This window comes from Colletotrichum godetiae (genome assembly GCF_030913485.1).
Source record: "Colletotrichum godetiae strain CBS 193.32 chromosome Unknown BDP55scaffold_30, whole genome shotgun sequence".
Classification (NCBI taxonomy): Eukaryota; Fungi; Ascomycota; class Sordariomycetes; order Glomerellales; family Glomerellaceae; genus Colletotrichum; species Colletotrichum godetiae.
Window position 1 is genome coordinate 449,328 of NW_026851278.1, and position 22,509 is coordinate 471,836.

The following is a 22,509-nucleotide window of genomic DNA, read 5'->3' on the forward strand; positions in this document are numbered from 1 at the left end:
AGAAGAAGTCCATGAGAATACCGTGGTTGAAAGCCTGAACCAATGTAACTTGGAATGCTTGAAATATCAGAGCGGGCCAATTTTACGCGTGCGGCTTTATTAAGCTAACGAAAACCAGAGATGTTGTACCTGATTGAGCTCTGATTGCTGATCGTCTGTCTCAATATACATCATGAGATGAATAAGTAAAAGGCAACTTCCGCTCTCGATTGGAGCTTTGAGGAGTCATTCAAGCAACCATGATTATCATTGATGCTTGACACCACTGTTTGTGTAACATTCAATGATTCAATTGAGGATAGCTCCTTAGACTACGATTGGAGCTAGGGTCGAAACGAGGGTCTAAAACACTAGTGTTTTTTAAAGTGAACCCGTTAATTGCGAAGAGTTCTGACTTGGACCTAACGCGTCTCAAGGTCGGTCATGAGAAATCGTTGGACTAAACGTCTATGGCGCAGGTAGGCACTTGCGGGAAAGGTCACACGTGAACTCTGTACTGGCGACATCTTCCCTCCATGCTTCGAAGCGTTACGATATTTTGACAACCAGAGTGTAAATTAAACCCAACGAATTGCTGAATCGAACAAAACGACATGGACAAGAGCAGAGTGGGTAATGCCCAGATATGCTCCTCAGTATCGCGTGGCCGGACCGAGGCCATCGCCAGGCACGGACAGATGAGATCACGGTTGACTGTTGCCAATGGTGTGAATTGCGATAGTGACACGGCACTTGTTTGCCGGGGGACCAGGGAGCTTTGCCTTCCGGCCTAACCTGTCTTCAGCAGGTGTTATTCCCATGTGCCCCCGCAACCCGGAGCTAGAGCGAAAAAACAGTTCTTATGCCGACCAAAGGTCCCAACGGTCTTCAGACCAACGAAACAACAGTAACGGTAGGATATGACCACTAATTTCATAGATAAGGCGCGTGTTGCCGATCTTCGTCCTTTCATGCTAATGAGGTAGCTTCCCGTCTCGCAGCTCGTAACCCCCCTCATCTGTCGAGCGGGAACCCCTCCCTTTTACCTCTGGGCGAGGATATGTCAGACTCTTGAGTCTTAGTCAGGCTATTGACTAAGACTGACTCGCTTGTAAGTCAAAGTCTCTACACGGTCATACAGTTTCTTACAGTCCGTTCAGACCGGGACTAACGGACTTCAAAGGTTCGTCTTTAGTCAACGACTTTCCAACTTCGGTCGCGTCCAATATCGGTAGGAAAACAAGTGAGGCATTGCTACCCGGCCTACCGCCGCTCGGGTGCAGATATGCAGGCCAAGAGTTGCGGCAACCGGGGGCGCGCCCCAGTCTTGTGGTAACCTCGCACATGCGACCTGCCATCTTGAGCTAGCTCCTGCTGTAACGAGAGCAATACAAGCTCATGCGATTGGGACGAACGCCCACTCGACATCCGATGGTGACATCGACGGTCTCCAGAAAACGACAACGGGTTTGTTGCCCCTCGTGTCGATTGCCATTGAGAAGTGGATGACGACTACAATGGTGGTTATTGAGTGCCAGATTGGTATAAGAGACGCGCCGCCGCGGTCTGCGGGCGATCGAAGATGCGTCTATTGAGCTTGAGACTGCAGCCCAGCTTTCGACCCGAGAGCCAAAAGTTGTGCCGTGTAACTCTCGTTCAATTGGCAAGATGCGGAGCTCCTCGATTGCCGTGCCGGTTTTGCTGGCCAGCGCAGCTGACCTCGCTGTCGCGCAATTCCCCAACTCGACGATCCCAGGCAACAGCTCTGAGCCTTGTGCTGCCGTGAGCGCTGCTTGGGCTTCGCAGCACGCGCGTGCTCCGACTGGTACTTGGAAAATCGATAACGAGATGCCCCTTGACGTAGACTGACAAGGGTGGTGCTGTAGTTGTCCCGTCTGTACCGGCTCAACTGGCTTACGACTGTCTCAACTCCGTCCCTCTCGGAAAGGAGGCTGCCATTGAGCTCGTGGACTCTTTGTTCCCATACCTCGAATGGCAGAGTGGTAAGTTGATCATTCACAAACGTATTCTTGATCCTGGACCAGAACTAACTTGCCTTCAGACGCTGCTTACAAGGCGGATCCCCCACCAGAGTACGACTTCCCGGCCTACGACCTCTTTGCAGCCGCCTCGAGCATCAGACAGAACCTGGTCGACGATGTTTACACCAGCGAATACGCCTTCCAGTCTGCTCTCTACGAAGAGGTGTTTGGTCCCGGCCACGACGGACACTTTGTCTACTACCCCGACTTGCTCACGGCGGTGTTTGAGTGGACCCGTCAGCGGGGCTTGGTTTCCATTAGCGAGGATGGCTCATCTTTGCCAGTGATCAAGATCTACGGTACGTTCTGACTCGACAATGATGAATCTGCAGGTTGCTTTTCTAACTCTTTTGCAGAGGAGGTCATCTCTACCCCCGAGACTGCGTCCGCAGTCAAGCTCATCAACGGCATCGAGGCTTCCAAGTTCCTCGAGGACACCGTCAACAAGGCCAACTGGAACCGTGATGCCAACTCTGCCTACAACTCCATGTTCTTTGAGAAGTCTGGACAGGCTACCGGAATCGGCAACGGCTACTTCAGCTCTGGTGGTCGTGTCAGGTACGTGAAGAGTGATGCAAGGCATGTGAGACCTAGCCAAACTAACGTGGTCTGCGCAGATACATCTACCAAGGCGCCAACACGACCCTCACTTTCGAGAACGGCACCGAGGTCACCTTCGAGAACCATGCACGGGTTAAGAAGGATCTCACCGGCATCGTAGACGGCCAGTCCTTCTACGCCAAGTTCTGCAACCCTCTCAGTCCGGCCTCCGCCACCCCCTCCGGCACATCTCCTTCCAACGCCTCCACCGCTATCCTCCCAGGCTACCCAGAGCCCGTCATCGTCACCAGCGACGGCGTTGTGTCCGGCTACTTCCTCGAGGGTGAAGGCTTCGAGGACGTCGCCGTCGTCGTCCTGACCGCCTTCGCCAGCGACAGCCCAGCCGAGTTCCAAAAGGTCACCGAGGACTTCTACACCGCCGCCCTCGCAGCCGGCAAGACCAAGCTAGTCATCGACTTCCAGCAGAACGGCGGTGGCTACATCCTCCAGGGCTACGACTTCTTCCGCCAGCTATTCCCCGAGACGGATCAGGACGGCTTCTCCCGCTGGAAAGAGAGTGACGGCTTCGTCGCCGCGGCCCAGATTGTTTCTGACATCGTGGCTGACGTGGATATCTACACCAGTGATGATGCTAACCTGATCTCCTTGGCCGAGAGCTGGTTCAACTGGCGCTACGACTACAACCTCACCAACCAGCCTTTCACTTCCTACGAGGACAAGTTCGCGCCCCAAGTCTTCCAGAACACCTCCTACACAGACCTGATGCGCTGGAACCTCAACGACCCTCTGACCACCACCAACGCCACCTTCGGCCTTGGTATCGAGATCAACGGGTACGGCAACCTGACCGGTCTGCCCCAGCCCTTCGCCGCCGAGAACATCATCATCCTCTACGACGGTGTTTGTGCTTCCACTTGCACTCTTGCTTCTGAGTTCCTCCGTCTCCACGGCGGCGTCAAGTCCGTTGCCTTCGGCGGTCTCCCCGTTGAGGGCGCCATTGAGGGCGTCGGCGGTATCAAGGGTTCTCAGGTCCTGGACTGGAGCAACATCTACGACTACACCACCTTCCTCCTCCCCTACGCTTCCACCGACGAGCAAAAGGCTGCTTTCGCCCGCTACGGCGACCTGCCCCTGAACCGCAGTCTGGCGGCCGCCGTCAACGTCCGCGACCAGATTCTGAGGGACAACGTGGACGATGGTATCCCCGCGCAGTTTGTGCGTGAGGAGGCTGACTGCCGCCTCTACTGGACTCTGCCCATGATCAAGGATGTCACTGAGATCTGGAAGGCGACTGCAAACGCTGCTTTCAACGGTGGCAAGTGTGCTTACGGAGGTATTGAGAAGCGTGATGTGTCTGCAAAGGCGGCTGTTAGGCGCAGCGAGTACTTGGCTGCTTCGAGCCTCCAGGAGCGGGCTGCTCCTGCTCGTCGTGATGCACCGGCTGTCAATGACCGTTTCTGGCAGGACAAGTACGTGTTGAAAGCTATTGACTGAAGTGTCTGGTGATGTGTATTAGAACGAGACTTTTGAAATAAGGGGACACAGGCATAAGGGCCTATATCAGCAAAACGAGTGTGCCAAAATTCCAAAATGGATGGAAACCATTGTTGATATTCAATTTTTACTGTAAATTCCCAAAGATTTTGCCCTTTCACTTGAAGAAAGATATAAGCCACCATCTCCGCTCCTTGGAAACTGGCATTTCTTTTACCACTCTTGGAGGAAAGGTTCCCCTCAAGCCGGAAAGCTCTTCTTCTGTGAATATCCCAAGACGCTGGACAGTGTCGAACATTTCCAGAATGCTTTCCACTTTCAACTTGACATCTGTGTCAGCACTAGATTCGTGGTCCGAATACCTGCGGTCCATAGCTGCAACATGTTCTACCATCAATATGCAAGCTTCAAATGCATTATGCGGGCGCCGTGACGTAGAATCATTCCGCTCCAGTATGTGGACAAATTCTTAAACGGATAGGACATGTCTGGGTCGTCTCCCGTGAAGTTGACCCAAGAAAGGAGGTCACGTAGGACCGGAAGATCCACAGAATGTGTCTGAACAACGTCTGGAAAGTCGCCGACCTCCACATACATCGAGCCTTTCAGGATACTTCTCATGGCAGTAAAGAGATAAAAGTTTCTGTGTGGAGACGACGATAAGGTGGTAGGCATCGCGAGAAATGCTCTGGCCCAAACTTGCGAGACAAGCCAGATAGTCTCCAAAGGAGGTCGAACGTTGACTTCGCCTCTCCACATATCCATCATTTGCTCACATAGTCTTGCAAGCCCAGGGAGAGAAGCTAGTATGTCGTGCGGCTCCGCTTGCTCGGTCGTGTATAAAAACCTGAAGAGAAAGTCCCTGTCCACATCCCTTCCATTCTTAGCCCCTCGCAATTGCGCATCAAATTCTGCAAACGACCTTGCAAGCCAATACCGCTGGTGTTTAAGTGGAATTCGCGACCGAGCACTCTTGGAACGCTGGAGAAACTCTACCACTGTCCGGTGGAGAAATCCAACTCTCAAATTGGTTGGGGCTTGCGTTTGTACCTCCCAGCTTTGGACCAGGTCGCGACATTGAGCCAAAATTTGATCTCTCTTTCTTGTTAAATTCAGAACCTGATATTCAAGCCTGGATTGCCTCTCCACGTGATTGATCCGCATGTATATCAAGAGATTGAATTTTGGATGATCTGGATCTTGATAGTGACGGTAAAGACCTTCTTCATCATCCGGCTGAAATTCGGTCCCCGCGGTCAAATTGCTACCCAAATATTTCGTCGCAGACGCGCTTTTTGATTTCAGTGATCTGAACGGATCTGTAGACTTGAAGCTCATCATGTTGTCGAAGTAGGTGTCCATGATCAAAAAGCAGACCACGGGAACAGGCATGTCCGCAATCAGTAACATAGAGAATGTTCTATACGCGGTTTCCCTGTAAACATCTTCGATGGAGTCAAGCATTCGCTGGAAAAACTCGTCGAGGTCTGAAGGGAGCTCCGAGACTCTTTTTTGTAGTATGCCTACGTCGTCCCAGTTATCAAGGCCGCGAACGAGGGACTTGACAACCAGGGCAACCCAGAAGAAAACGCCTTCTGACTTCTGCGAGATGGATTCGATAAGTTTCGTAGCTTCAGCTTCATGAGTTCTCAGTAAACACTGGTAGTGCTCATGTTGGCCCAAAGCATCACGGACATAGATTGCCATATCCGTGGCTGTAAGTCGGTCCATCTGGATGCGGGTGGTAAGGTTGCCGTAAGCATCCTCAAACACTCGCCAATGTCGGCTTGCACAGCAGATTTTTATGTCATAAGACTGAGACGTGTTGGTAAGGAACTTAACTAGGTCCCTGTGGTCGCCCTTGTATTCATCGAGCCCGTCTATAAACACCAAGATGCGCTTTGATGGTAATCGAATACTCCTGAGTCGCTCAAAGGCATCTAGTAATGTCTCAATTGTCCATGAGTTAAGAGCATACGTTGTACTAGTATATCTCTCTCGGCAAACGTCAGGAATGATCTCCGGGCATTGTACCATGATCTGGAACAGCAATGTTCTGAGAAGACCTTCTTGAGAACTCTGAAGACCACTCCTGATGCCCCAAAAGAAGTGACTAGCTACGACAAGTTGTCGCGGGCTAGCCCAAAGATTTCCCAGCTGCGATGTCGTCTCATGTCCGGAAATGAACTTCATCAAAGTTGATTTTCCAGAGCCAGGTTTGCCAGTGACCCAGAATATTCCATTTGAGGCTTGAAGCCAGGACGCGAAATTGACGTCAACGTTTTCGTGGAAGATCCATTCAAAAGTATTTTGATGAGCCTTGGGTATTTCGGTCTGTCGTTCAACAATTTGTGCAAACTTTAGGCTTTTGAGGATTTGCAGAACATTGCCCTGATGCTTCGCTTCTTCTGCGAAGCGGGACAGCGTCGCGGAAATTCTCTCGAGCTGTGTCGCAGATGCAGCGTCGTTTGTGGATTCCAAGAGTCTGCCGACGTCCTTAGCCAATTGGTCAAGCCTGGCGTTCGTGGCACGATTCCATGCTGCTGAAGCATCGCCCAAAGAGCCTACATGATCCGATAGCTCGCGACGGTGGTGACTTAAGGGCTGCATTAGCTTTGTGAGGCTATTAAGGAGTAAAAACTTACAAGAGAAGCGTTTGAAGTCTCTCCAATATTTCGGCTTTAATGAAGCTTAATCTTTCCTGAATGCCGCTGATTTTGCGTTCCTTTCAATACACTCTGAGAGACATTTCGATCTTTATCCACCTGAGCGACCTGCCGTTGATGACGATCGTTAGACCGCTGGCCTCATCAACAAGCTCTTTTGCAGTCTTTATGCAACGCTGTAGAAGGCTTTTCATGCCTGCCTCCATCTTTATATCGGCATCTGCTTGTAATCGAACACAGCGCCGTTGCAGATCTTCTGCCATGGCTTTCAGGTCAACCAATCGTGGAAGCAATCCGTCGTCGGTAATACTGCGATATGTACTAACGATGGAGATCGATGCTTTGAGCCCTAGCTCTAGAAATTGGACGATATTGGCTACAACACCAAGTGCCGCTAATTCGGCCATGATAAGAGTCACCTAGTTGCGAAGGAATGGTCCTTGTCTCGAGGTCTCCAGCGACCCCGCTTTCGTACGGATGATGAAGTTGAGAGGCATTCAAATACAAGAGGTCGGTTGGGTTGAGCGATAAGGTCAGGCTGTCAGCTGCATGGTCTTGGCAATGGCCACACACGCTGACAGCCATAGTCCCATCAGTGTTGCAGGCGAATGCGAGTCCAATCAAAATTGTAAGTTTTTCTGCGTAATGCAGGCGCAAGCAGGATGTTTATGACGTTGAAAAGTCACGTGGAGTGGAACTCGCCGCAAGAGATGCTGTTTGGTTTAAGTGAGATTCTAAAGAGCCTGTTTCTATTCATGCAACTCAGTGAAAAATTGAAAGCATTCGAGCGAAGATGCAAGCCAACTGTCGCCGGCAAAGGTATTACTCAACCTCAGATCCAGCAAAATTCTGCATCTTACTAAGACACATCTAGAAACATCCCGGCGAGATAGTGTCAAAATAGCGTCGTTGGACGTCCCGGAATACATGTGTATATTGACCGGTAAAGTCCCTCTCCCTCAATCTGTGATAAGGTATCTTAGGAAGTACGAAGGAGAGTTCTTGGGGGAGGGGGGGTTGATCACGGACGTGCCGCAATTCCAAAATAGACGCGGACTGCCGGCACTCACGTATTAATGAAAATAATTCTCGAAGAAAAAGGCAGGTCAAGATATCAAGTAATGTAAGATGGTAAAGTCTGATGTCTTGGAAGCTCGTTGATGAACTGGGAAGGGGGGTATCGCATGAACCACCATGAACCACTGGCTCCTCGAAAACATCGCCATGAATCACGTCTCCAGCTCCTGCCCTCAGTCCAGCCTCTTCCACCAAAGCTCTCCACGATTCCCGCCGTCTCTTTGTGATGAGATGCGCAAAACCTTTCCATCCTCGTAGAGTGTGTAATTGCGCGCTTGGCTACCCCCAGCCATGGACGGGACGTTGGCTACAGTCAATGGCCCGTGGATGACTTGACCGAAGGTTGCGTTCGCGGGAAACGCATCGCTGATCCGGAGCGGCCCTGCGTATCCGATGCTGTGCTTGCCGACAAGGGCCCAGTCGGCGTCTGATTGTGAATCTTCGAAGGGAAATGTTAAGTTCGCGGGCCGATCTTCGGGGTCTGTTGATGTGATTGTTGCGGACATGAAGCCGGATTTGCTGTAGGAGAGAATGCCAACGGGGTTGGAACCGTATGTTCGGTCAGGTACGGCGACTCCATCACGTGTGCTGCACAAGTCAAACATTAGATTTTTGATCAATATTGTAGTCTGGAAGATTGAAGTTGAGGACAGCTTACGCTGAGGTGTTGAGAAGCTGGTAAGTGCCAGCCAAGATGGCGAGGATTTCTGTAGGCTGCATTTTGGCGTGTGAATAACGTCGTTTTTCCAAGGTCAAACTGAGCTAGCTCCAAAGGTTCTCGGTAGTTGAATCAGAGAACGAAGGATAAGGGTCTTTAAGTGACCGTCTGCCATCGGAAGGAACGCCCTCCGTCTAGAGCTTTAAGGGCTCGCCCAAGTCCAAACATGTCCGGTTCTGCACGTCCATCCGCGCGGGTATGCCCCGAAAGGGTGTGCTTCAAGCGGTTACGTGATAGGTCACGACATCCCAAAAGCCGTTTCTTCGAAGGCGTGAAGCAAGGGTCACCAAGCAACTTTAATCAACCTGCTCAGGCACGCAACTTTCATGCCATGGATTCGGCAGTGGATCGCGTGCCAAGGAATTAAACTTACGGGAAATCCCTGGGGTGCCCCCTCGACCCAAAGGTCCAAAGGTCCAGAAGCTATGGATGCGCTGAGAACACCTTCCTTCGCTATCGCCATGGGTGTTAAGCGAGGAGCGGGACTGACTCGCAGACTGATGGAAATGGTCTTTTCGCCGAGATGATGGCGAGGAAAGGGGTGGCGCGCGGCTTGAATCGTTGTTCCGAGTTTTCACGAAGGAAAACGACGCAAGAAACGCTTCGTTTCGTCCAAAGTTCCTTCGCCCTTGGCCTTTGAAGGCTGTGTTAACCTTGAAGAACGGATCATTGGGGAGAAGTTGGGGAAACTGAACCAAAGAGCTGGAGGTTTTTCTTGGCCTGGCTTGGCGCAACTTGGCGTAATGGAACTGTCACCGGACGATTGTGGGGGACGTCGAGCGGGGTACGTCTTTAGTTGCATTCTTATTTCGAGGAAAAGTTGAAAACCGTTTGGATGGATTACTGAACCCGACCACTCCGGAGAAGAAGCACGAAGGCGACCCAAGAACGTCATGAACCCCGAAATATACCTTGGTCTCGGTTGAACGGATGAACCGGAAGGTGACCTGCCAAGTCTAGCAGGGTGCCCCTGAGAATCTGTCACGAGAACGTTAATTCCTCGTCTATTTTGTGAGGGGTCACACAGAGAAATCAGAGGGGGCTGCACTGTGTACTGTGTACCCAAGGTTTTATGGCATGAAGAACAGCGGTCGCCGGCTGAGAAACGAACACCCGGATTGACTATGGCAGGAGTTTCAAGATACCGCAATTCCACTGACCATATTCTAGAGATCGGATTCTAACTAGGTATCCCCAAATCGTATTGTTGCACTCAAAGCACTTGATCAAATGCCGTTTACGCCCAACTATAGTCTGCAGCTAAAAGGTGCGAGGTATAGTCGGGAATTAACCCATGCCACGTAGGTTGAGATTGAGCTGAACTTCGGGAACTTGTTCTGGGATGAGACCTGCAAGCCTACGACTTCTAGAAGAACCCAACTCCTTAGCTCTGAGCGCGATGACACACCTCAGACCTAGGTTACTCCATATCGCGCAACAACCTTAGAGTAGATATTGCCGCTCTGTATACATTCGAATGTGGCATCTATGGAGTCGAGGACTCATTATCAATTTGACCATCAGCAATACTCGGTTCTGTGTCTAATACATACAGACCTTTAACTCTTTTGGCGTAAGTTGGATTATGTTCTGCTAGAGAGCGATTGCTCCACGATCTTGAGAAACCAGATACGAAAGAGACAATCTACAAAATCACTACTTTGAAGCAATAATAATTATCAAATGATCAAGGCCTCCTCGGAGAGAAACATGTAGATGAAGGAGGAAGATAATAAGTCCAGACTTTGCGCATGAAAGTTCGGCTCCTTAGGTGTATGTCGGAACTGAGAGGTCAAACCGCCCATCAGTTCTTTCAACTGACTGCACTATGTAATGGCACGAAAAATATTCATACAAAGCCGCAGGATAACCTTCATGGATCTCAAACTCAAATCCGCTACAGATCAAAACGGCTTGGCTGCCTGCAAGCGCCTGCGGACTTGCTGTGTTACAGCGTTGCTAGTCGCAGCGATCAATCCTACACCGAATCCAATCGCAAAACGATTGGTTAGTGAGTAGGTGCGCCCAGCAGCTATTGACATCAGACTCAAACGCAGCCGAATACCTAGGTACCTTAGTCAACCTGGCAGTCAGCCTTGAGAGTAAGATGCTACTGGAGTGAGACAATGTCGTCAGCTTATCCTAGGTATTATTTCTAACCTAGCTAGACCCGGGCGGAAAGTGTCTTGTCTATCCGCTGATCTCTTACAACAGACTTACTTAAAATCTGCAGTATCCCGGGATTTCAGCTGTTTCCCCAATTCTTGCGCTCTCAGTTGATCATCTCTTGCTCTTCATAGACTCACAAATTACTCAAGGTGTTTCATCCTGGACGACTGATACCAATTTGACATCATCAGACAATGTCTTCCTCCCGTTTTTTGACAGCGATCGGTGCAGCCCTACTGATCTGCTCATTTGGGCTTCTTCTTGTCACTTGCCTATCTTCACCCAATACAAGTTTGTCAATCTTCACTTTAGTAGCAACGAGGAGAGAGTCTCGTGGATCAAATGGACCATCCATTGTTCTTGACTTTGGTCTATGGGGTTGGTGCCGGGCAACAGCGGCAGAATGGTAAGTTACGAGTGTGAAACCCCTTCAAAAGTTTCCACCTGCGCAAGGAGATCCATACAATATGTCTAGGAGAAGATGAAAACACTGATATGCGATGTTATAATAGGGCGAGATACCCCCAGGGATGCCTCAAGTTCGGGGGTTCGCCGGGCTACAACCCAGCTATCATTATTCGCCTAATGATTGTCGGGGTCTCCTCCTCTATAAAAAGCAGAGGCATGCATGATTTGACACGAGGATTCCCTTTGCCTGCTGTTGCAACTGCCACAGCTGGACTAGGATTTCTCTCAGCTCTTGCCAACTTGATCAAACGCAATCGGTTCACGACGTTGGCCAGTGCGATCTTGGCAGCTCTATCATTTTTGTTCGCCGTATCGGCTCTTGGTTGCATCTTCTCACTGTTTGAGAAGATAAGAAAAGAGTTGCCGAGGAGTACGGATATCCGGCTAGCCACAAACTTGCGAATTATGCACGACATCTCAACGAGATACGGGGCTTCTTCTTGGACCTTGGTCGCTGCTTGTGCGACATTGTTAATCAGTACAACTATATTCGTACTTGCTTGGCTAGCTGAAGTGCGCCGGACACCACCGAAAGGAACTGACGAGGGCAGGGAAAAGTCTAGCTACTCGTTATCAGATGATAGACTATCGGGGGCGAAACCTTGAATGTTCGCAGCATGAATATGTATCTAGATATAATGTACGATGAAGGAACCTACTGTCGAGTTGGAAGTCCGAATAGTACCGCGAGCCAGATAAGCCGCTGAGGCTGTCTTAGCTTTTAGACACATCCAAATCCCCCATGCTTGTTGCAGCATTTTGAAAATCGTCTCAATCTTAGCGGATCAAGAGAGTTCAGGGGGCATGTTGTGCCGTTCCATCGACCTCCCGCACCGTCACAGCAGTCGTAGCTAGCAATAAGGTCTGTATGAGCTCGATTGTATCTGTTTACAGTAAAGGTACAATTGCAGTAGAGAATATTGGGATCCTGTCTCGGAACAGCAGTAGCCAAGGATACCGTAATTGCGCCAAGAATGATCATTATGAAGGAGGTCTGCACCATCATGAGCTGGAGTTGATAAGTACTTGTCCGCAACAAGATGGTCCACTATGACGTACTAACTATAAATCGGTAATGAGATCGAGTGTAGTGAGTCTGATGCATGAAAGGGGCATTCGGCTAGGTCGCGAACTAAGAGCAACAGGTCAGTTGGCATTGGCTGGCCGGTGTTAGAACTTGAGGATGACGGTGTTGTTGGTAAATATACGTCCAGAAACTCAAGAGTGAGAAGGATTTTGTCACTCATTTATAGATTATCGATGCTTCCTGAAGGGTATAGGGTTAGCGAACGGCCAGCCAGGTTACTTTGGGAATAAGCACCCGCAAGCGTCGCAAAGGTTTTTCACAATATGGAAGCTCAAAGGGTATGAGACCTTTCTATCAACGATCGGATTTCCATTGAAAAAGTTCTGGACTCGGGCAGATTATGCAAATCCACAGCGGCTTGTTGTTATTAATCTCAACCGCTGTTTCTAGGTGTTGATTGTTTGCAGCCCACTAAATGCAGTCCATGCAGCTCGTTCCTATTGACACATTTAAACAGAACTGTGAGGAGAGTTAAGCAGCCCTTATGCATGCGGTCCACGAAACAACGGTCTTCTTTGTTCATTTGTTGTTTTATTGCTGCGCGCTCTAGAGCTTGGATCTGACGGCCTGACCCGATATCTTGGGCTGAATTGTGACGTGGGTAATTACTTCACAAAGGACAAGTATGTTAACATGTTTGCCTGTGTTTTCATTACGGATGATATCTCTCTCATGTCTTCGGATTAAGCCATGCCATATGGGACGTTTACATCTATACCAACGAGAGTTGCATGTTGCCAGCGCCTAGGTCCCTACCTTCAATATTCTCGTTTAGAGCACGATGTCATGTTCTATACCGGGCGACAACCTTTCAATGTTCCACCGGCCTACTAAACTGGTATCATCAAACGTAGGTGTCTTAGAAGCCCAAAGATGGCCAAAAAGGAGGACGAAAAAGGGTGGTCCTCACCAAGGCGCAGATTTAGTCATCTGGGATGACATCACAAATTGGGTTCGAACTGGCACGGTGCATGAGGAGTCGTTGGGTTATCATCAAGATGTCTACATGCCTGGCCAGACATCAGACGTTTCATCCTCTGAGCTACCGTCGGACATGGCCTCGGATCCGCGGGGCGACTGTTATTGCGGACTACTTAAAGGCCGAGCTCCCCGGGATCAGAGCTCAGCAGGTTTGACATCAGCGCATCAGATTTTCGTCCGACAACCATCGTTCAGCAAATCAAAGCAGGACACAGCGATTATGTCGACAGTTTTTCAGGTCACTGTTCACGTTGCGCCACAGGATGTCTCGAGATTCCTGCGAGCTGCCGAGCCGACAATTGAGAAGATGAAAAGAGAGTCCGAGTTGATGTACTTTGAGATGTATCAAGTTCATGACTCTCCGGGTACGATTACGTGGATTGAGAAATGGTCTGTGGAGCCCATCCTCATGAGCGCGAGTGAAAGGCACGTAGCTGATAATATTCTCAGGTCGGAACCAGTGGACTGGATAATGAAGGTAAGATAGAGTGGCCTCTCGTGGAGGGTTCTTGGACTGATCGGACTATGATTGTGCAGCACCAAATGACGAAGGACTACTATAATGATTATTTTGATGCTACCGAACCGTTTTACGTAGCACCTCGTGAACTGAGAATTTTGAGTTCTCTTGGACCTCGTCATACATATCAGAAGTCGTAACGCAGGCTGGGCGGGATTTGAAGTAGTCTGTAGTTGGAATTGAGGGTGAATATAGAATAGCCGAGCTGAGAATTGGCAGTTTGGAATTCGTCTGGATGCTATCTCAAGCTGTGCGGAAACATGAATTTCATCAGTCATTGAAACGTATATTTCTCGGCTATACATACCCGCAGAATCATACCGGCATGGAACTATATGTACGTTGTTAGGAGCTTTTCGGCGCAATCTGGGGTCTGCTGAACATACTTTGGACCATAGTGGCAATGTGATCCAGGTCTGTCCGTGTGTCCTTAGTAAATTGCGGACAGATGTAATATCCTTCGGGGGAAGGAATCAACCAAAGTTAACAGAAACCGGAAATCTCGAAAGACTCAGGTGATCTTACGCTTAACCGTCTTATATGTTATGCCTGGATTTCATAAAGTCGGCGAGAGTTCAGGCAAATGGTCAACCGCTTATAAATTCTAAGCCGGACTGAAAGTCTTGTGGATAGTTCTCAATCATTGTGACGCTCGCCTTTCAAGATATGTCCCAAAGAGTGGTTTCTGTGAATTAAACCAAATTGCCCCTGAATACCTTATTTTCGAAGAACGTCCCGGGTTTCTCTTCCGCTACCTATCATCTAAGCCTTTTCTCGCGCTTGAGCTTTTCCTGCCTCTTTCCTATGTAGGCCGCTCCGCTGTTGAGACACATTACTTCCCCACTGCCTAGCCTTATCAAGGCTACTGGGGGGGGGAGGAGTATCCTCTATGCATATCTTTGGATCTAGATTGCGATCTCAACTTCAACGCATACTCCCTGCTACGTGCGATCGTCGACGTAAAAGACGAGAGGTATTGTTGATTTCTGTTGCCAGCACGCCTTTCCTTTTATTTTCTCGTCCATGAAATCCAGCAACCCTTCAAGGAACCAATTGTCATGTCAATGTATATCAGACCAATACCGAAGTTTTGTTTTCCGTGATGTTTAGTCCTAGTTATTGAGTTATTAACTAGAGAGAACGGTAAAATTCCTCAGCTCAAGAGTTCTCGGCCCGGTTAGACTTCGTCTGTTGCAATATAGCACTAAAGTCAACGGCAGAGTTACAACATTGATACCGTTTGTAGTGTTGTTAGCTCGCAGGTTGCGAGTCGGACACTAAGACTTCACCGGTGAAGGGACTGAAAGTCAGTAACCTGCCAAACTTAATCAATGAGTCAAGAGGCTAAATAAGATGAAGTGTGATTGCTCAATTGCTCAATTGCTCAATGGTCCTCTGGCCCGCCGACCTGGGCCTTAAGGTCTTGGCAAGATAACACTTCTTGGCGAGCGACATCGCTGGAAGCCCCGGAAGTCGTTCCAAGACTTTTTCACCCCACACTTCGAGGGGCCTCCTCCACACTCAAGATAAACACATTCCTATTCCTGCATAGTTCGAGGACAAGTACCGTGATGATTGTACCGCCAGAGGAAACATCATGACGTCTGTGGCATTGGCAGGCACTGGGGCAGAGTAAATGAGGCCTTGGCGACATTATCGGTGTCGGCTGAAGGCCGAAATGCCCCGGCGAGGATAAATAGAATAGCAGACATGCTCGCATTCTGTGCTGCCCGCCTTCGCTCCCCATTGTCTCGTGCCTTCCACCCACAGAACGCCGTTGGAATCCCGGAGCTTACTCCGTGACGATCAGCCTAACGATGCGCGTTCAAGAAATCGTGGCTATCGGCCTACTACGCGCAAGCCTCGCTGCTGCTCAACTCACCTATGCCAGTAACCAAGTTGAGGTGATCCCGGATAGCGAGGCAGTAGCCACGAACTTTCCAGAGGTTGAGGATGTTGAACTGCGCTCACCCGCCTTCGCTAGCCCAGACAGTGTTCCGACCACCTTTGCCAATGGCACCAGCGGCCCAACAGACCAGGCAACTCTCGGTGAAGGATCATGAGCTTTATCTCATGATGCATTCCAGCAACTAACAATTCGCAGACTACTTCCTCCAGACCCTCGCTACGCGCAACGAATGGATGACCTACCACAATCCAGACTTCCGTTCTGAAGAAGGCCGCTCAATCCCCTACGTCTGTCTCTCAACTTCAAAAGGCCTTCCGACAGATATCAGCCCGAACATCTACGGCAACGCCAGCGCTCCCGCAAAGGTTCGCATCTGGATGCAGGGCGGCGTTCATGGCAACGAACCAGCCGGCGACCAAGCCCTTCTCGCCCTCCTTGGCAGGTTCGACGCCAATGCCACCTGGGCAGCCTCGATCCTAGAGAAGGTCGACATCATGATGCTCCCAAGATACAACCCGGACGGCGTGGCGTACTTTCAGCGGTACTTTGCGACCAGCTTCGATCCCAACCGCGACCACACGAAGCTTGCGCGCCAGCAGACTCGGGATATCAAGCAGCTGATGGTGAGCTTTGCGCCTCATGTTGGGGTCGATTGCCACGAGTATAGTCCTACTACGCCCTTTGGTGCCAACGAGCAGTGGGTAGATGCGCAGGATGGTCAGTTCTCCGCCATGAAGAACGCCAATATCCATCCCGATATCCGGAACATCTCTGAAGCCGTCTTCGCGAATAATATCGCCGCAGCCATGGAAAGACGAGGTCTCCGATGGGGTCCCTATATCGTCGGTCCCTCAGGCACAGACGACCTCCTTCTGGAAGAGACCACCGGCGACGCCAAGATCGGAGACAGTGCCGTCGCCTTGACACAGGCCATCATGTTCCTCACCGAGACGCGGGGCATCGGGCTAGCAGACCAACACTGGCAACGCCGTGTCGCAACAGGCCTGACTATGGTCGAGACGATTGTCCAGACGGCTGCTGATAGGGCTGAAGAAGTCTACTCAACAGTAGAAAACGCGCGCGCAAAATTCATCGCCAGCACCGACGACATCATCGTGACAGAGTCTGCTCGGCCGACCAACATCACCTGGCAATTCATCGAAGCGACAACGGGTAAACTCGTTGATATCCCCGTCCAGTTCCTCAACACCACACCCGTGGTAGCGAACTTGACTCGTTCGAGACCAGAGGCCTACGTCTTCTCGCGCGCGTGGGCTGATGTTGCTGAACGCCTGCGCGTCACTGGCGTGGAAGTACAGACGTTGCAGTCTGATTTTCAAGGCGAGGTGGAAGCGTTCAACATCACAAGTGCCGAAGTCGCGCGTTCAAAGTATGAAGGGATTGCTCGCACGACTCTGACGACTGAGACTGTCGTCAAGCAGGTTCGGATTCCAGCTGGGGGGTTCTGGGTCAGTACTAGGCAGAAGAATGCGGCGCATGCGTTTGTGACGCTTGAACCCGAAGGGATCGACTCTTATGCGACCTTTAATGTTCTGCCGGTGAGCGTTGGTGATGAGTATCAGGTCTACCGTGTCATGGCATAGGCGACGAGACAAGCTAATCGTAACGAATAACTTTCCGGATTAATGTCTGATCGCTGTCGATTCGTTATCCTAGAACAAGATGACACAGCCATTTTCCTGAAAACAATCATGTTAGAAATACTAACTCATAGAAGCTCGAGGAGCAGACGTCTCTAGAGAGCTGCATCAGCCGGGAGATTGCACGATATGCCCAATTCTCCGCGGCGAATTGCCCAAGTGGGTCATGACTTATCGGCACGAGCTCCGGGTTCCGGTGCGGGGGGACGGATAGAATGCCCCGTTCTGCTCGGTTAGCTTATAAGTGAAGGGCAACCCGGGAGAATTGATCATCAGGACGCCAGAGAACAATCAAACCCGTCTCAGGTTTCTAAGTCATTCGAGATGTTTAACAAGCCAAAGTTTCGAAACCCCATCATCCCGGGTTTTGCCCCGGACCCCTCGGTGGTCACGGTCGACGGGACCTTCTTCCTCGTCACCTCATCTTTTCATATCTTTCCCGGCCTGCCCATCTACTCTTCTCGCGACTTGCAGAACTGGGATCATATTGGTACGAAATCAGTTGCCCACACCAAGAGAACTAAGGTACTCTGGCTAACTTGCCGCGTCAGGAAACGCAATCAACCGCCCCGAGCAACTCACCCTCGCCAACGCAGGCACAAACTCCTTCACCCTAGACACAGGCCACACAATGATCGCAACAGGCGGCCTCTTTGCCGCCACAATCCGTCACCATCACGGGAGATTCTACATCGTCTGCACCAACTGCGGCTCCTCAAATGGATCCTCCGACCTGGAAAACTTCATCATTCATACCTCTGACATCTGGAGCGGGAAGTGGAGTGACCCTGTATCCGTGGACTTCCACGGCATTGACCCGAGTCTGTTCTTCGATGACGACGATCGTGTATACTTCCAGGGCTGCTTCGTCATGGACCGCTCAAAGCAGCCAAGTTGCACGATCAAACAGGTCGAAATTGACGTCCATACCGGGAAGCAACTCTCTGAGCAACGAGAGATTTGGGGTGGGTACGCGAGATACGACACAGAAGGACCGCACGTATATAAAGTTGATGTGTGGTACTACCTCCTCGTCGCTGAAGGCGGGACCTTTGAGCACCACATGCTTTCCATCGCGAGGTCCAAAGATATCTGGGGACCTTATGAGAGCTTTGGGGGGAACCCGATCATGACTGCCGATGGCAAGGATGAGTACATCCAGAACATCGGTCACGGCGAGCTCTTCCAGGATGCGAGGGGAGCGTGGTGGGCTGCGGTGCTCGGCATCAGGAGGGATGGTGATGGGTGCGCTGCTATGGGGCGTGAGAGCTTTCTCGCGCCTGTTGAGTGGCCTCAGGGAGGGTGGCCGAGGATACATCAGCCCAAGATGGAGTTTGAAAGGGAGTTGACAGACGCTCAGTTGTCGTCGGTTGATTCAACGGCCCGAAACCCGCCCGCTGGCGTACAGAACGTCTTCATTAAAGATCCCGACTTTTCCAAGTATCGGCTCTCGGAGGATGATGAACACCGGGTAACACTCTTGCCGAGCCGTTTGGGATTTTCAAGTCCTACTGGAACCTGCACCTTTCTCGGCAGGAGGCAACGGTCTCTGACTGACTGGGCAATTGCCTGCCTTGAGCTGAACAACAACATGAAATCAGCGCAGGGGCTTCAAGCAGGTTTGGCAATGTACAGAGACAGCGTCCGCCATGTCTCGATCGCGTACGATTCCGATGCTAAAGCTGTCGTCTGTCACGCGTTCAACTCTGCGACTGGCCTTAGTAGAGTCTTCCCAAATTCCCTTCTACTGGAAAACGAGACTCGGAAGATAAGCTTCAAGATCCAAGCCTCAGAGACTGAGTGGAAGTTCTATGCTGTACTGCATAGAGAGGATGTTGATGTGTCCGGAGTGCAGAGTCCTGACCTTGTTGGCTACACATGGGAAGAGCTCGGGACCGTTGCAGTCAAAGATCTTGATGCCCGGGACTTCACCGGTCCTATCTTGGGAGTCTTTGCCCAGACTTCAGTCGAGGAGACGGAAAATGTACCGATTACGTTTTGTAATTTTTCAGTAGACGTGGAGACGACGAAGAGATGATGAGTTGAATCTGTAGTCGATATTTAGCTATCGAGAGAACTGCCTTGAGCCGGTTGCCGTAGCCTACGACCAAGGTAGCTAACTCCATGACTTACACGGAGATAGGCTATAGCGGGTTGGAAAGTGTGACAGGTATGAAAGAGTTTAGATATGAATAATGGAAAGGGGGCAGCAGACTCGCTCGGAGCTAATATAAAAAGAGTCAAATACAACAAGGCAACGTGCAAACCAGAATAGGGGAGCACTTCCTATGTCCACAAAACAATCAAGAGGTCATCCAGCAAAAGATTTTGACCAGCATGGGGGTCGAACACACAATCTCCTGATGCCACCGTGTATCGTAGTCAGACGCCTTGCCATTGGGCCAACCGGCCAGACAGTTGTGAACATCTCAGATGCTCGTCTGTGTCCGGAAAACTCGGGGTTGCGATTCAAGTTGCGTTGCAGAGTTGGCGGGTGGTGGACAGCTTGAGCTTGCTTTGACGAGTAGATGGGGGTCTGTAATGTTTTCGCGCACGGCCAATGACGAACTCCCAATTTGGAGTCAATGTGAAAATTTTGCTAGCTGATTTATTCGGCGGAATGTTGGAGGGGGCCGAGGGGCGGGCTAAATGCCTCAGCCCCTCCCGATGTCGGGAAGGAATATGGGATTGGGGTTCCGAATTTCCTCGGCCCCGCTGGTAGTTTGGCAGGTTTGGGGGTGGGGTTGTGACGATGACATTGTAAATTGATCAAAGTGCGGTTGAGTGCAGACACAATGTGAGTCACTGTTCCATTTTAGTTCTTGTCTTGCTTGGGTGAAATGAATGAATTGCACCATTGAGTCTTCGGACCCGCCTTCGGACCCGCTGGCCAGAAATCGACATTGGAGATTGGAAGAGTTATGAACAGAAGCTTTGTAGAGTAGGCGCAAGTCTCGAAGATTGTGGTCTTGTGTGCGATCTATTGTTTTCAGGTGCAAATCGAAGTTCTATCGATAATTCCATGGAGACTCAATGTCTCATCTTTTGTGATATATAACCCTCGTTTGGGTACATTTCCCGCCTAAAGCACATAGAAACCCGCATCTAGTATCCACGGAAGATGAGGTCCTCTCTCTTGGGGCCAGTGCCGATCCAGACAACCTTGACACCGACAAACTTCTCAATGAACTCAACGTACGCGCGAGCCTGCTTGGGCAGGTCGTAGTACGTCTTGGCGCCAGTCGTGGGCGTGTTCCAGCCCTCGAGCTCCTCGTACACGACCTCAGCGTCGTCAAGGGCCCTGATGTTGGCAGGGAAGGAGGCGAAGTCCTCGCCCGTGTGCTTGTTCTTATAGCCGACAGCGACCTTGATGGTGGGGAAGGTATCAAGGATGTCGAGCTTGGTGAGGTTGAGAGCAGTGTAGTGGTTCAGGTCGTTCGAGTACTTGATGACGACCAGGTCGAGCCAACCGCAGCGGCGGGAGCGGCCGGTGGAGACACCGATTTCGTGGCCAATCTTTTGGAGCTTCTCACCCGTCTCGTTGAGGAGTTCCGTGGGGAAACCGCCGCCACCGACGCGGGTGGTGTAGGACTTGACGACACCGACGACGTTGTTGATCTTTCTGGGGTTGAGACCGAGCTATTGACGTGTCAGGACATGAGTATGTTGATTCGGGGATCACCTCAACTTACACCAGTGAAGACACCGCCGAGACCAGTGTTTGATGATGTGACGTAGGGGTAAGTACCGAAGTCTGTCAAGATCAGCAAGGCGTCTAGAAATCTTCTATTTTGTTCACGTACTCAAGTCAAGCATGACAGCCTGGGCACCCTCAACGAGGATCTTGTTACCGTTCTTCTGGGCGTCGGCAATGATGGGAACGGCATCGACAACAAACGTCTGCCAAGGCGTGTTAGTCACCAGAAAAACGTCTTGTCATTGCAAAAGAAACCTACGCGAAGATCCTCCCTGTATTGCTTGAAGCGCTTGATCTCGTCCTCAACATCGTAGACGAGAAGATCACCGAAGCGCTTCTTGAAGCCCTGAGCGAGCTGGCGAAGCTTGTGCTCAAAGAGCTCCTCGTCGAACATCTCGCTGATGGTAATACCGTTGCGGGCGGCCATGGTGCTGTAGGTCGGGCCGATACCACGCTTGGTGGTGCCGATGCTGTTGCCACCCAACTCCTGCTCCTCCAATCCATCGACCTGGATGTGACAGTCGGTGATGATGTGACAGCGGTCGGACACCAGGAGGCGGTCGCGGATGTTCTTCAGACCCTTGGCCTCGAGGTCGGCCATCTCTTTGAAAAATGTCGGGACGTGGACGACAGCGCCGGATCCGATGAGGCTGATGCACTTCTGGTGCAGGAGACCAGAGGGGAGAAGGTCTGTTGAGGGTAGTCATCAGCATGACGGGGGTTAAGAGGAGCTTTGCGAAGGGATCAAGACTTACGGAAGTCGTAGCTGACGCCATCGACGATGACGGTGTGACCAGCTGTTGGAGGTCGGGTTAGAAACTACGTCGCGATGGGTTCAGGAGTTGGAGTGACTCCTACCATTGTGTCCGCCCTAGGGCCATCAGCATGCCATTGATTATCCAAAAGGTACAAAAACCCCAACCTGAGCTCTGGCGCAAATCTGCGCGTCTTGTCCGAGGCTATATCGTGAAGGTCAGAAGAGGAGTCCGACGGCGATATTGAGGGCATGGGGGATGGCTTACACATCGACCAGCTTTCCCTTGCCCTCGTCACTATTGGCGCGCGATATGTTAGTCCATGGTTCTGCGGCAGGTCGTCAATGGCACAGCAGGGATGAATGTTTGTCGTGATGTCGCGATCCATCGAGAGCATACGCATACACGACTGATACGTGTACACCCTGGAGGTTCCTTCCTGTCATAGATCGCTCTGCTGGCCGGATATTGACGGTTGTGATAAGTGCGCAACATGGGATAGACAAAGGAGAGAGAGAAAAGTGGGAAATGGTGATTTGGCGTGTGGGTGTGTAGAGCAAAAGGTAGAGCAATTTTGGGCCGCGAGAATGTTGACAGCTTACCCCCACTGGGCGCCGAGAACGATATCAATCGTAGCCATGGCGTCCGGAATGGATTGGAATGGTGCGAGAGAGAGAATGTGTGTATAGCAACAAGCAACTTGTTTAGCGAATTGTCCAAAGTAT

General features: G+C 50.8%; 8 protein-coding genes and 1 non-coding gene across 9 annotated transcripts; 5 read left to right on the forward strand and 4 right to left on the reverse strand.

The window, feature by feature from the left end:
* Positions 1-1,647: 1,647 nt before the first annotated feature.
* On the forward strand, positions 1,648-4,076 carry BDP55DRAFT_633936 (uncharacterized protein; the record flags this gene model as incomplete). Its single annotated transcript, XM_060572615.1, has 5 exons — positions 1,648-1,804; positions 1,866-1,982; positions 2,042-2,320; positions 2,378-2,579; positions 2,639-4,076. 5 exons carry the CDS (start codon positions 1,648-1,650, stop codon positions 4,074-4,076), a joined length of 2,193 nt encoding a protein of 730 aa, XP_060427665.1.
* A 393-nt stretch (positions 4,077-4,469) lies between these two features.
* On the reverse strand, positions 4,470-7,149 carry BDP55DRAFT_633937 (uncharacterized protein; the record flags this gene model as incomplete). Its single annotated transcript, XM_060572616.1, has 3 exons — positions 4,470-6,699; positions 6,722-6,787; positions 6,842-7,149. 3 exons carry the CDS (start codon positions 7,147-7,149, stop codon positions 4,470-4,472), a joined length of 2,604 nt encoding a protein of 867 aa, XP_060427666.1.
* Positions 7,150-7,992: 843 nt separating this feature from the next.
* BDP55DRAFT_695360 (Lipocalin-like domain-containing protein) lies at positions 7,993-8,539 on the reverse strand (the record flags this gene model as incomplete). Its single annotated transcript, XM_060577458.1, has 2 exons — positions 7,993-8,407; positions 8,478-8,539. The coding sequence occupies 2 exons, from the start codon at positions 8,537-8,539 to the stop codon at positions 7,993-7,995; spliced, it is 477 nt and encodes a 158-aa protein (XP_060427667.1).
* A 2,202-nt stretch (positions 8,540-10,741) lies between these two features.
* Positions 10,742-12,049, forward strand: BDP55DRAFT_669824 (uncharacterized protein). The gene is made up of 2 exons (XM_060575333.1): positions 10,742-11,112; positions 11,219-12,049. The coding sequence occupies exons 1-2, from the start codon at positions 10,901-10,903 to the stop codon at positions 11,778-11,780; spliced, it is 774 nt and encodes a 257-aa protein (XP_060427668.1). The 5' UTR covers positions 10,742-10,900; the 3' UTR covers positions 11,781-12,049.
* Positions 12,050-13,462: 1,413 nt separating this feature from the next.
* Positions 13,463-13,902, forward strand: BDP55DRAFT_556093 (uncharacterized protein; the record flags this gene model as incomplete). The annotated part of the gene is made up of 3 exons (XM_060569552.1): positions 13,463-13,632; positions 13,693-13,720; positions 13,780-13,902. The coding sequence occupies 3 exons, from the start codon at positions 13,463-13,465 to the stop codon at positions 13,900-13,902; spliced, it is 321 nt and encodes a 106-aa protein (XP_060427669.1).
* Positions 13,903-15,105: 1,203 nt separating this feature from the next.
* BDP55DRAFT_220903 (carboxypeptidase) lies at positions 15,106-17,590 on the forward strand. Its single transcript, XM_060566077.1, has 2 exons — positions 15,106-15,811; positions 15,867-17,590. The coding sequence occupies exons 1-2, from the start codon at positions 15,580-15,582 to the stop codon at positions 17,273-17,275; spliced, it is 1,641 nt and encodes a 546-aa protein (XP_060427670.1). The 5' UTR covers positions 15,106-15,579; the 3' UTR covers positions 17,276-17,590.
* A 66-nt stretch (positions 17,591-17,656) lies between these two features.
* On the forward strand, positions 17,657-19,370 carry BDP55DRAFT_556283 (glycosyl hydrolase; the record flags this gene model as incomplete). Its single annotated transcript, XM_060569570.1, has 2 exons — positions 17,657-17,822; positions 17,956-19,370. 2 exons carry the CDS (start codon positions 17,657-17,659, stop codon positions 19,368-19,370), a joined length of 1,581 nt encoding a protein of 526 aa, XP_060427671.1.
* Positions 19,371-19,661: 291 nt separating this feature from the next.
* Positions 19,662-19,744, reverse strand: BDP55DRAFT_t218. Its single transcript has one exon. It is a non-coding gene; the product is annotated as a tRNA-Arg (tRNA).
* A 693-nt stretch (positions 19,745-20,437) lies between these two features.
* BDP55DRAFT_556049 (adenylosuccinate synthetase) lies at positions 20,438-22,424 on the reverse strand (the record flags this gene model as incomplete). Its single annotated transcript, XM_060569548.1, has 9 exons — positions 20,438-20,971; positions 21,025-21,086; positions 21,136-21,232; positions 21,289-21,719; positions 21,785-21,826; positions 21,888-21,900; positions 21,952-21,988; positions 22,052-22,081; positions 22,387-22,424. 9 exons carry the CDS (start codon positions 22,422-22,424, stop codon positions 20,438-20,440), a joined length of 1,284 nt encoding a protein of 427 aa, XP_060427672.1.
* Positions 22,425-22,509: the final 85 nt, after the last annotated feature.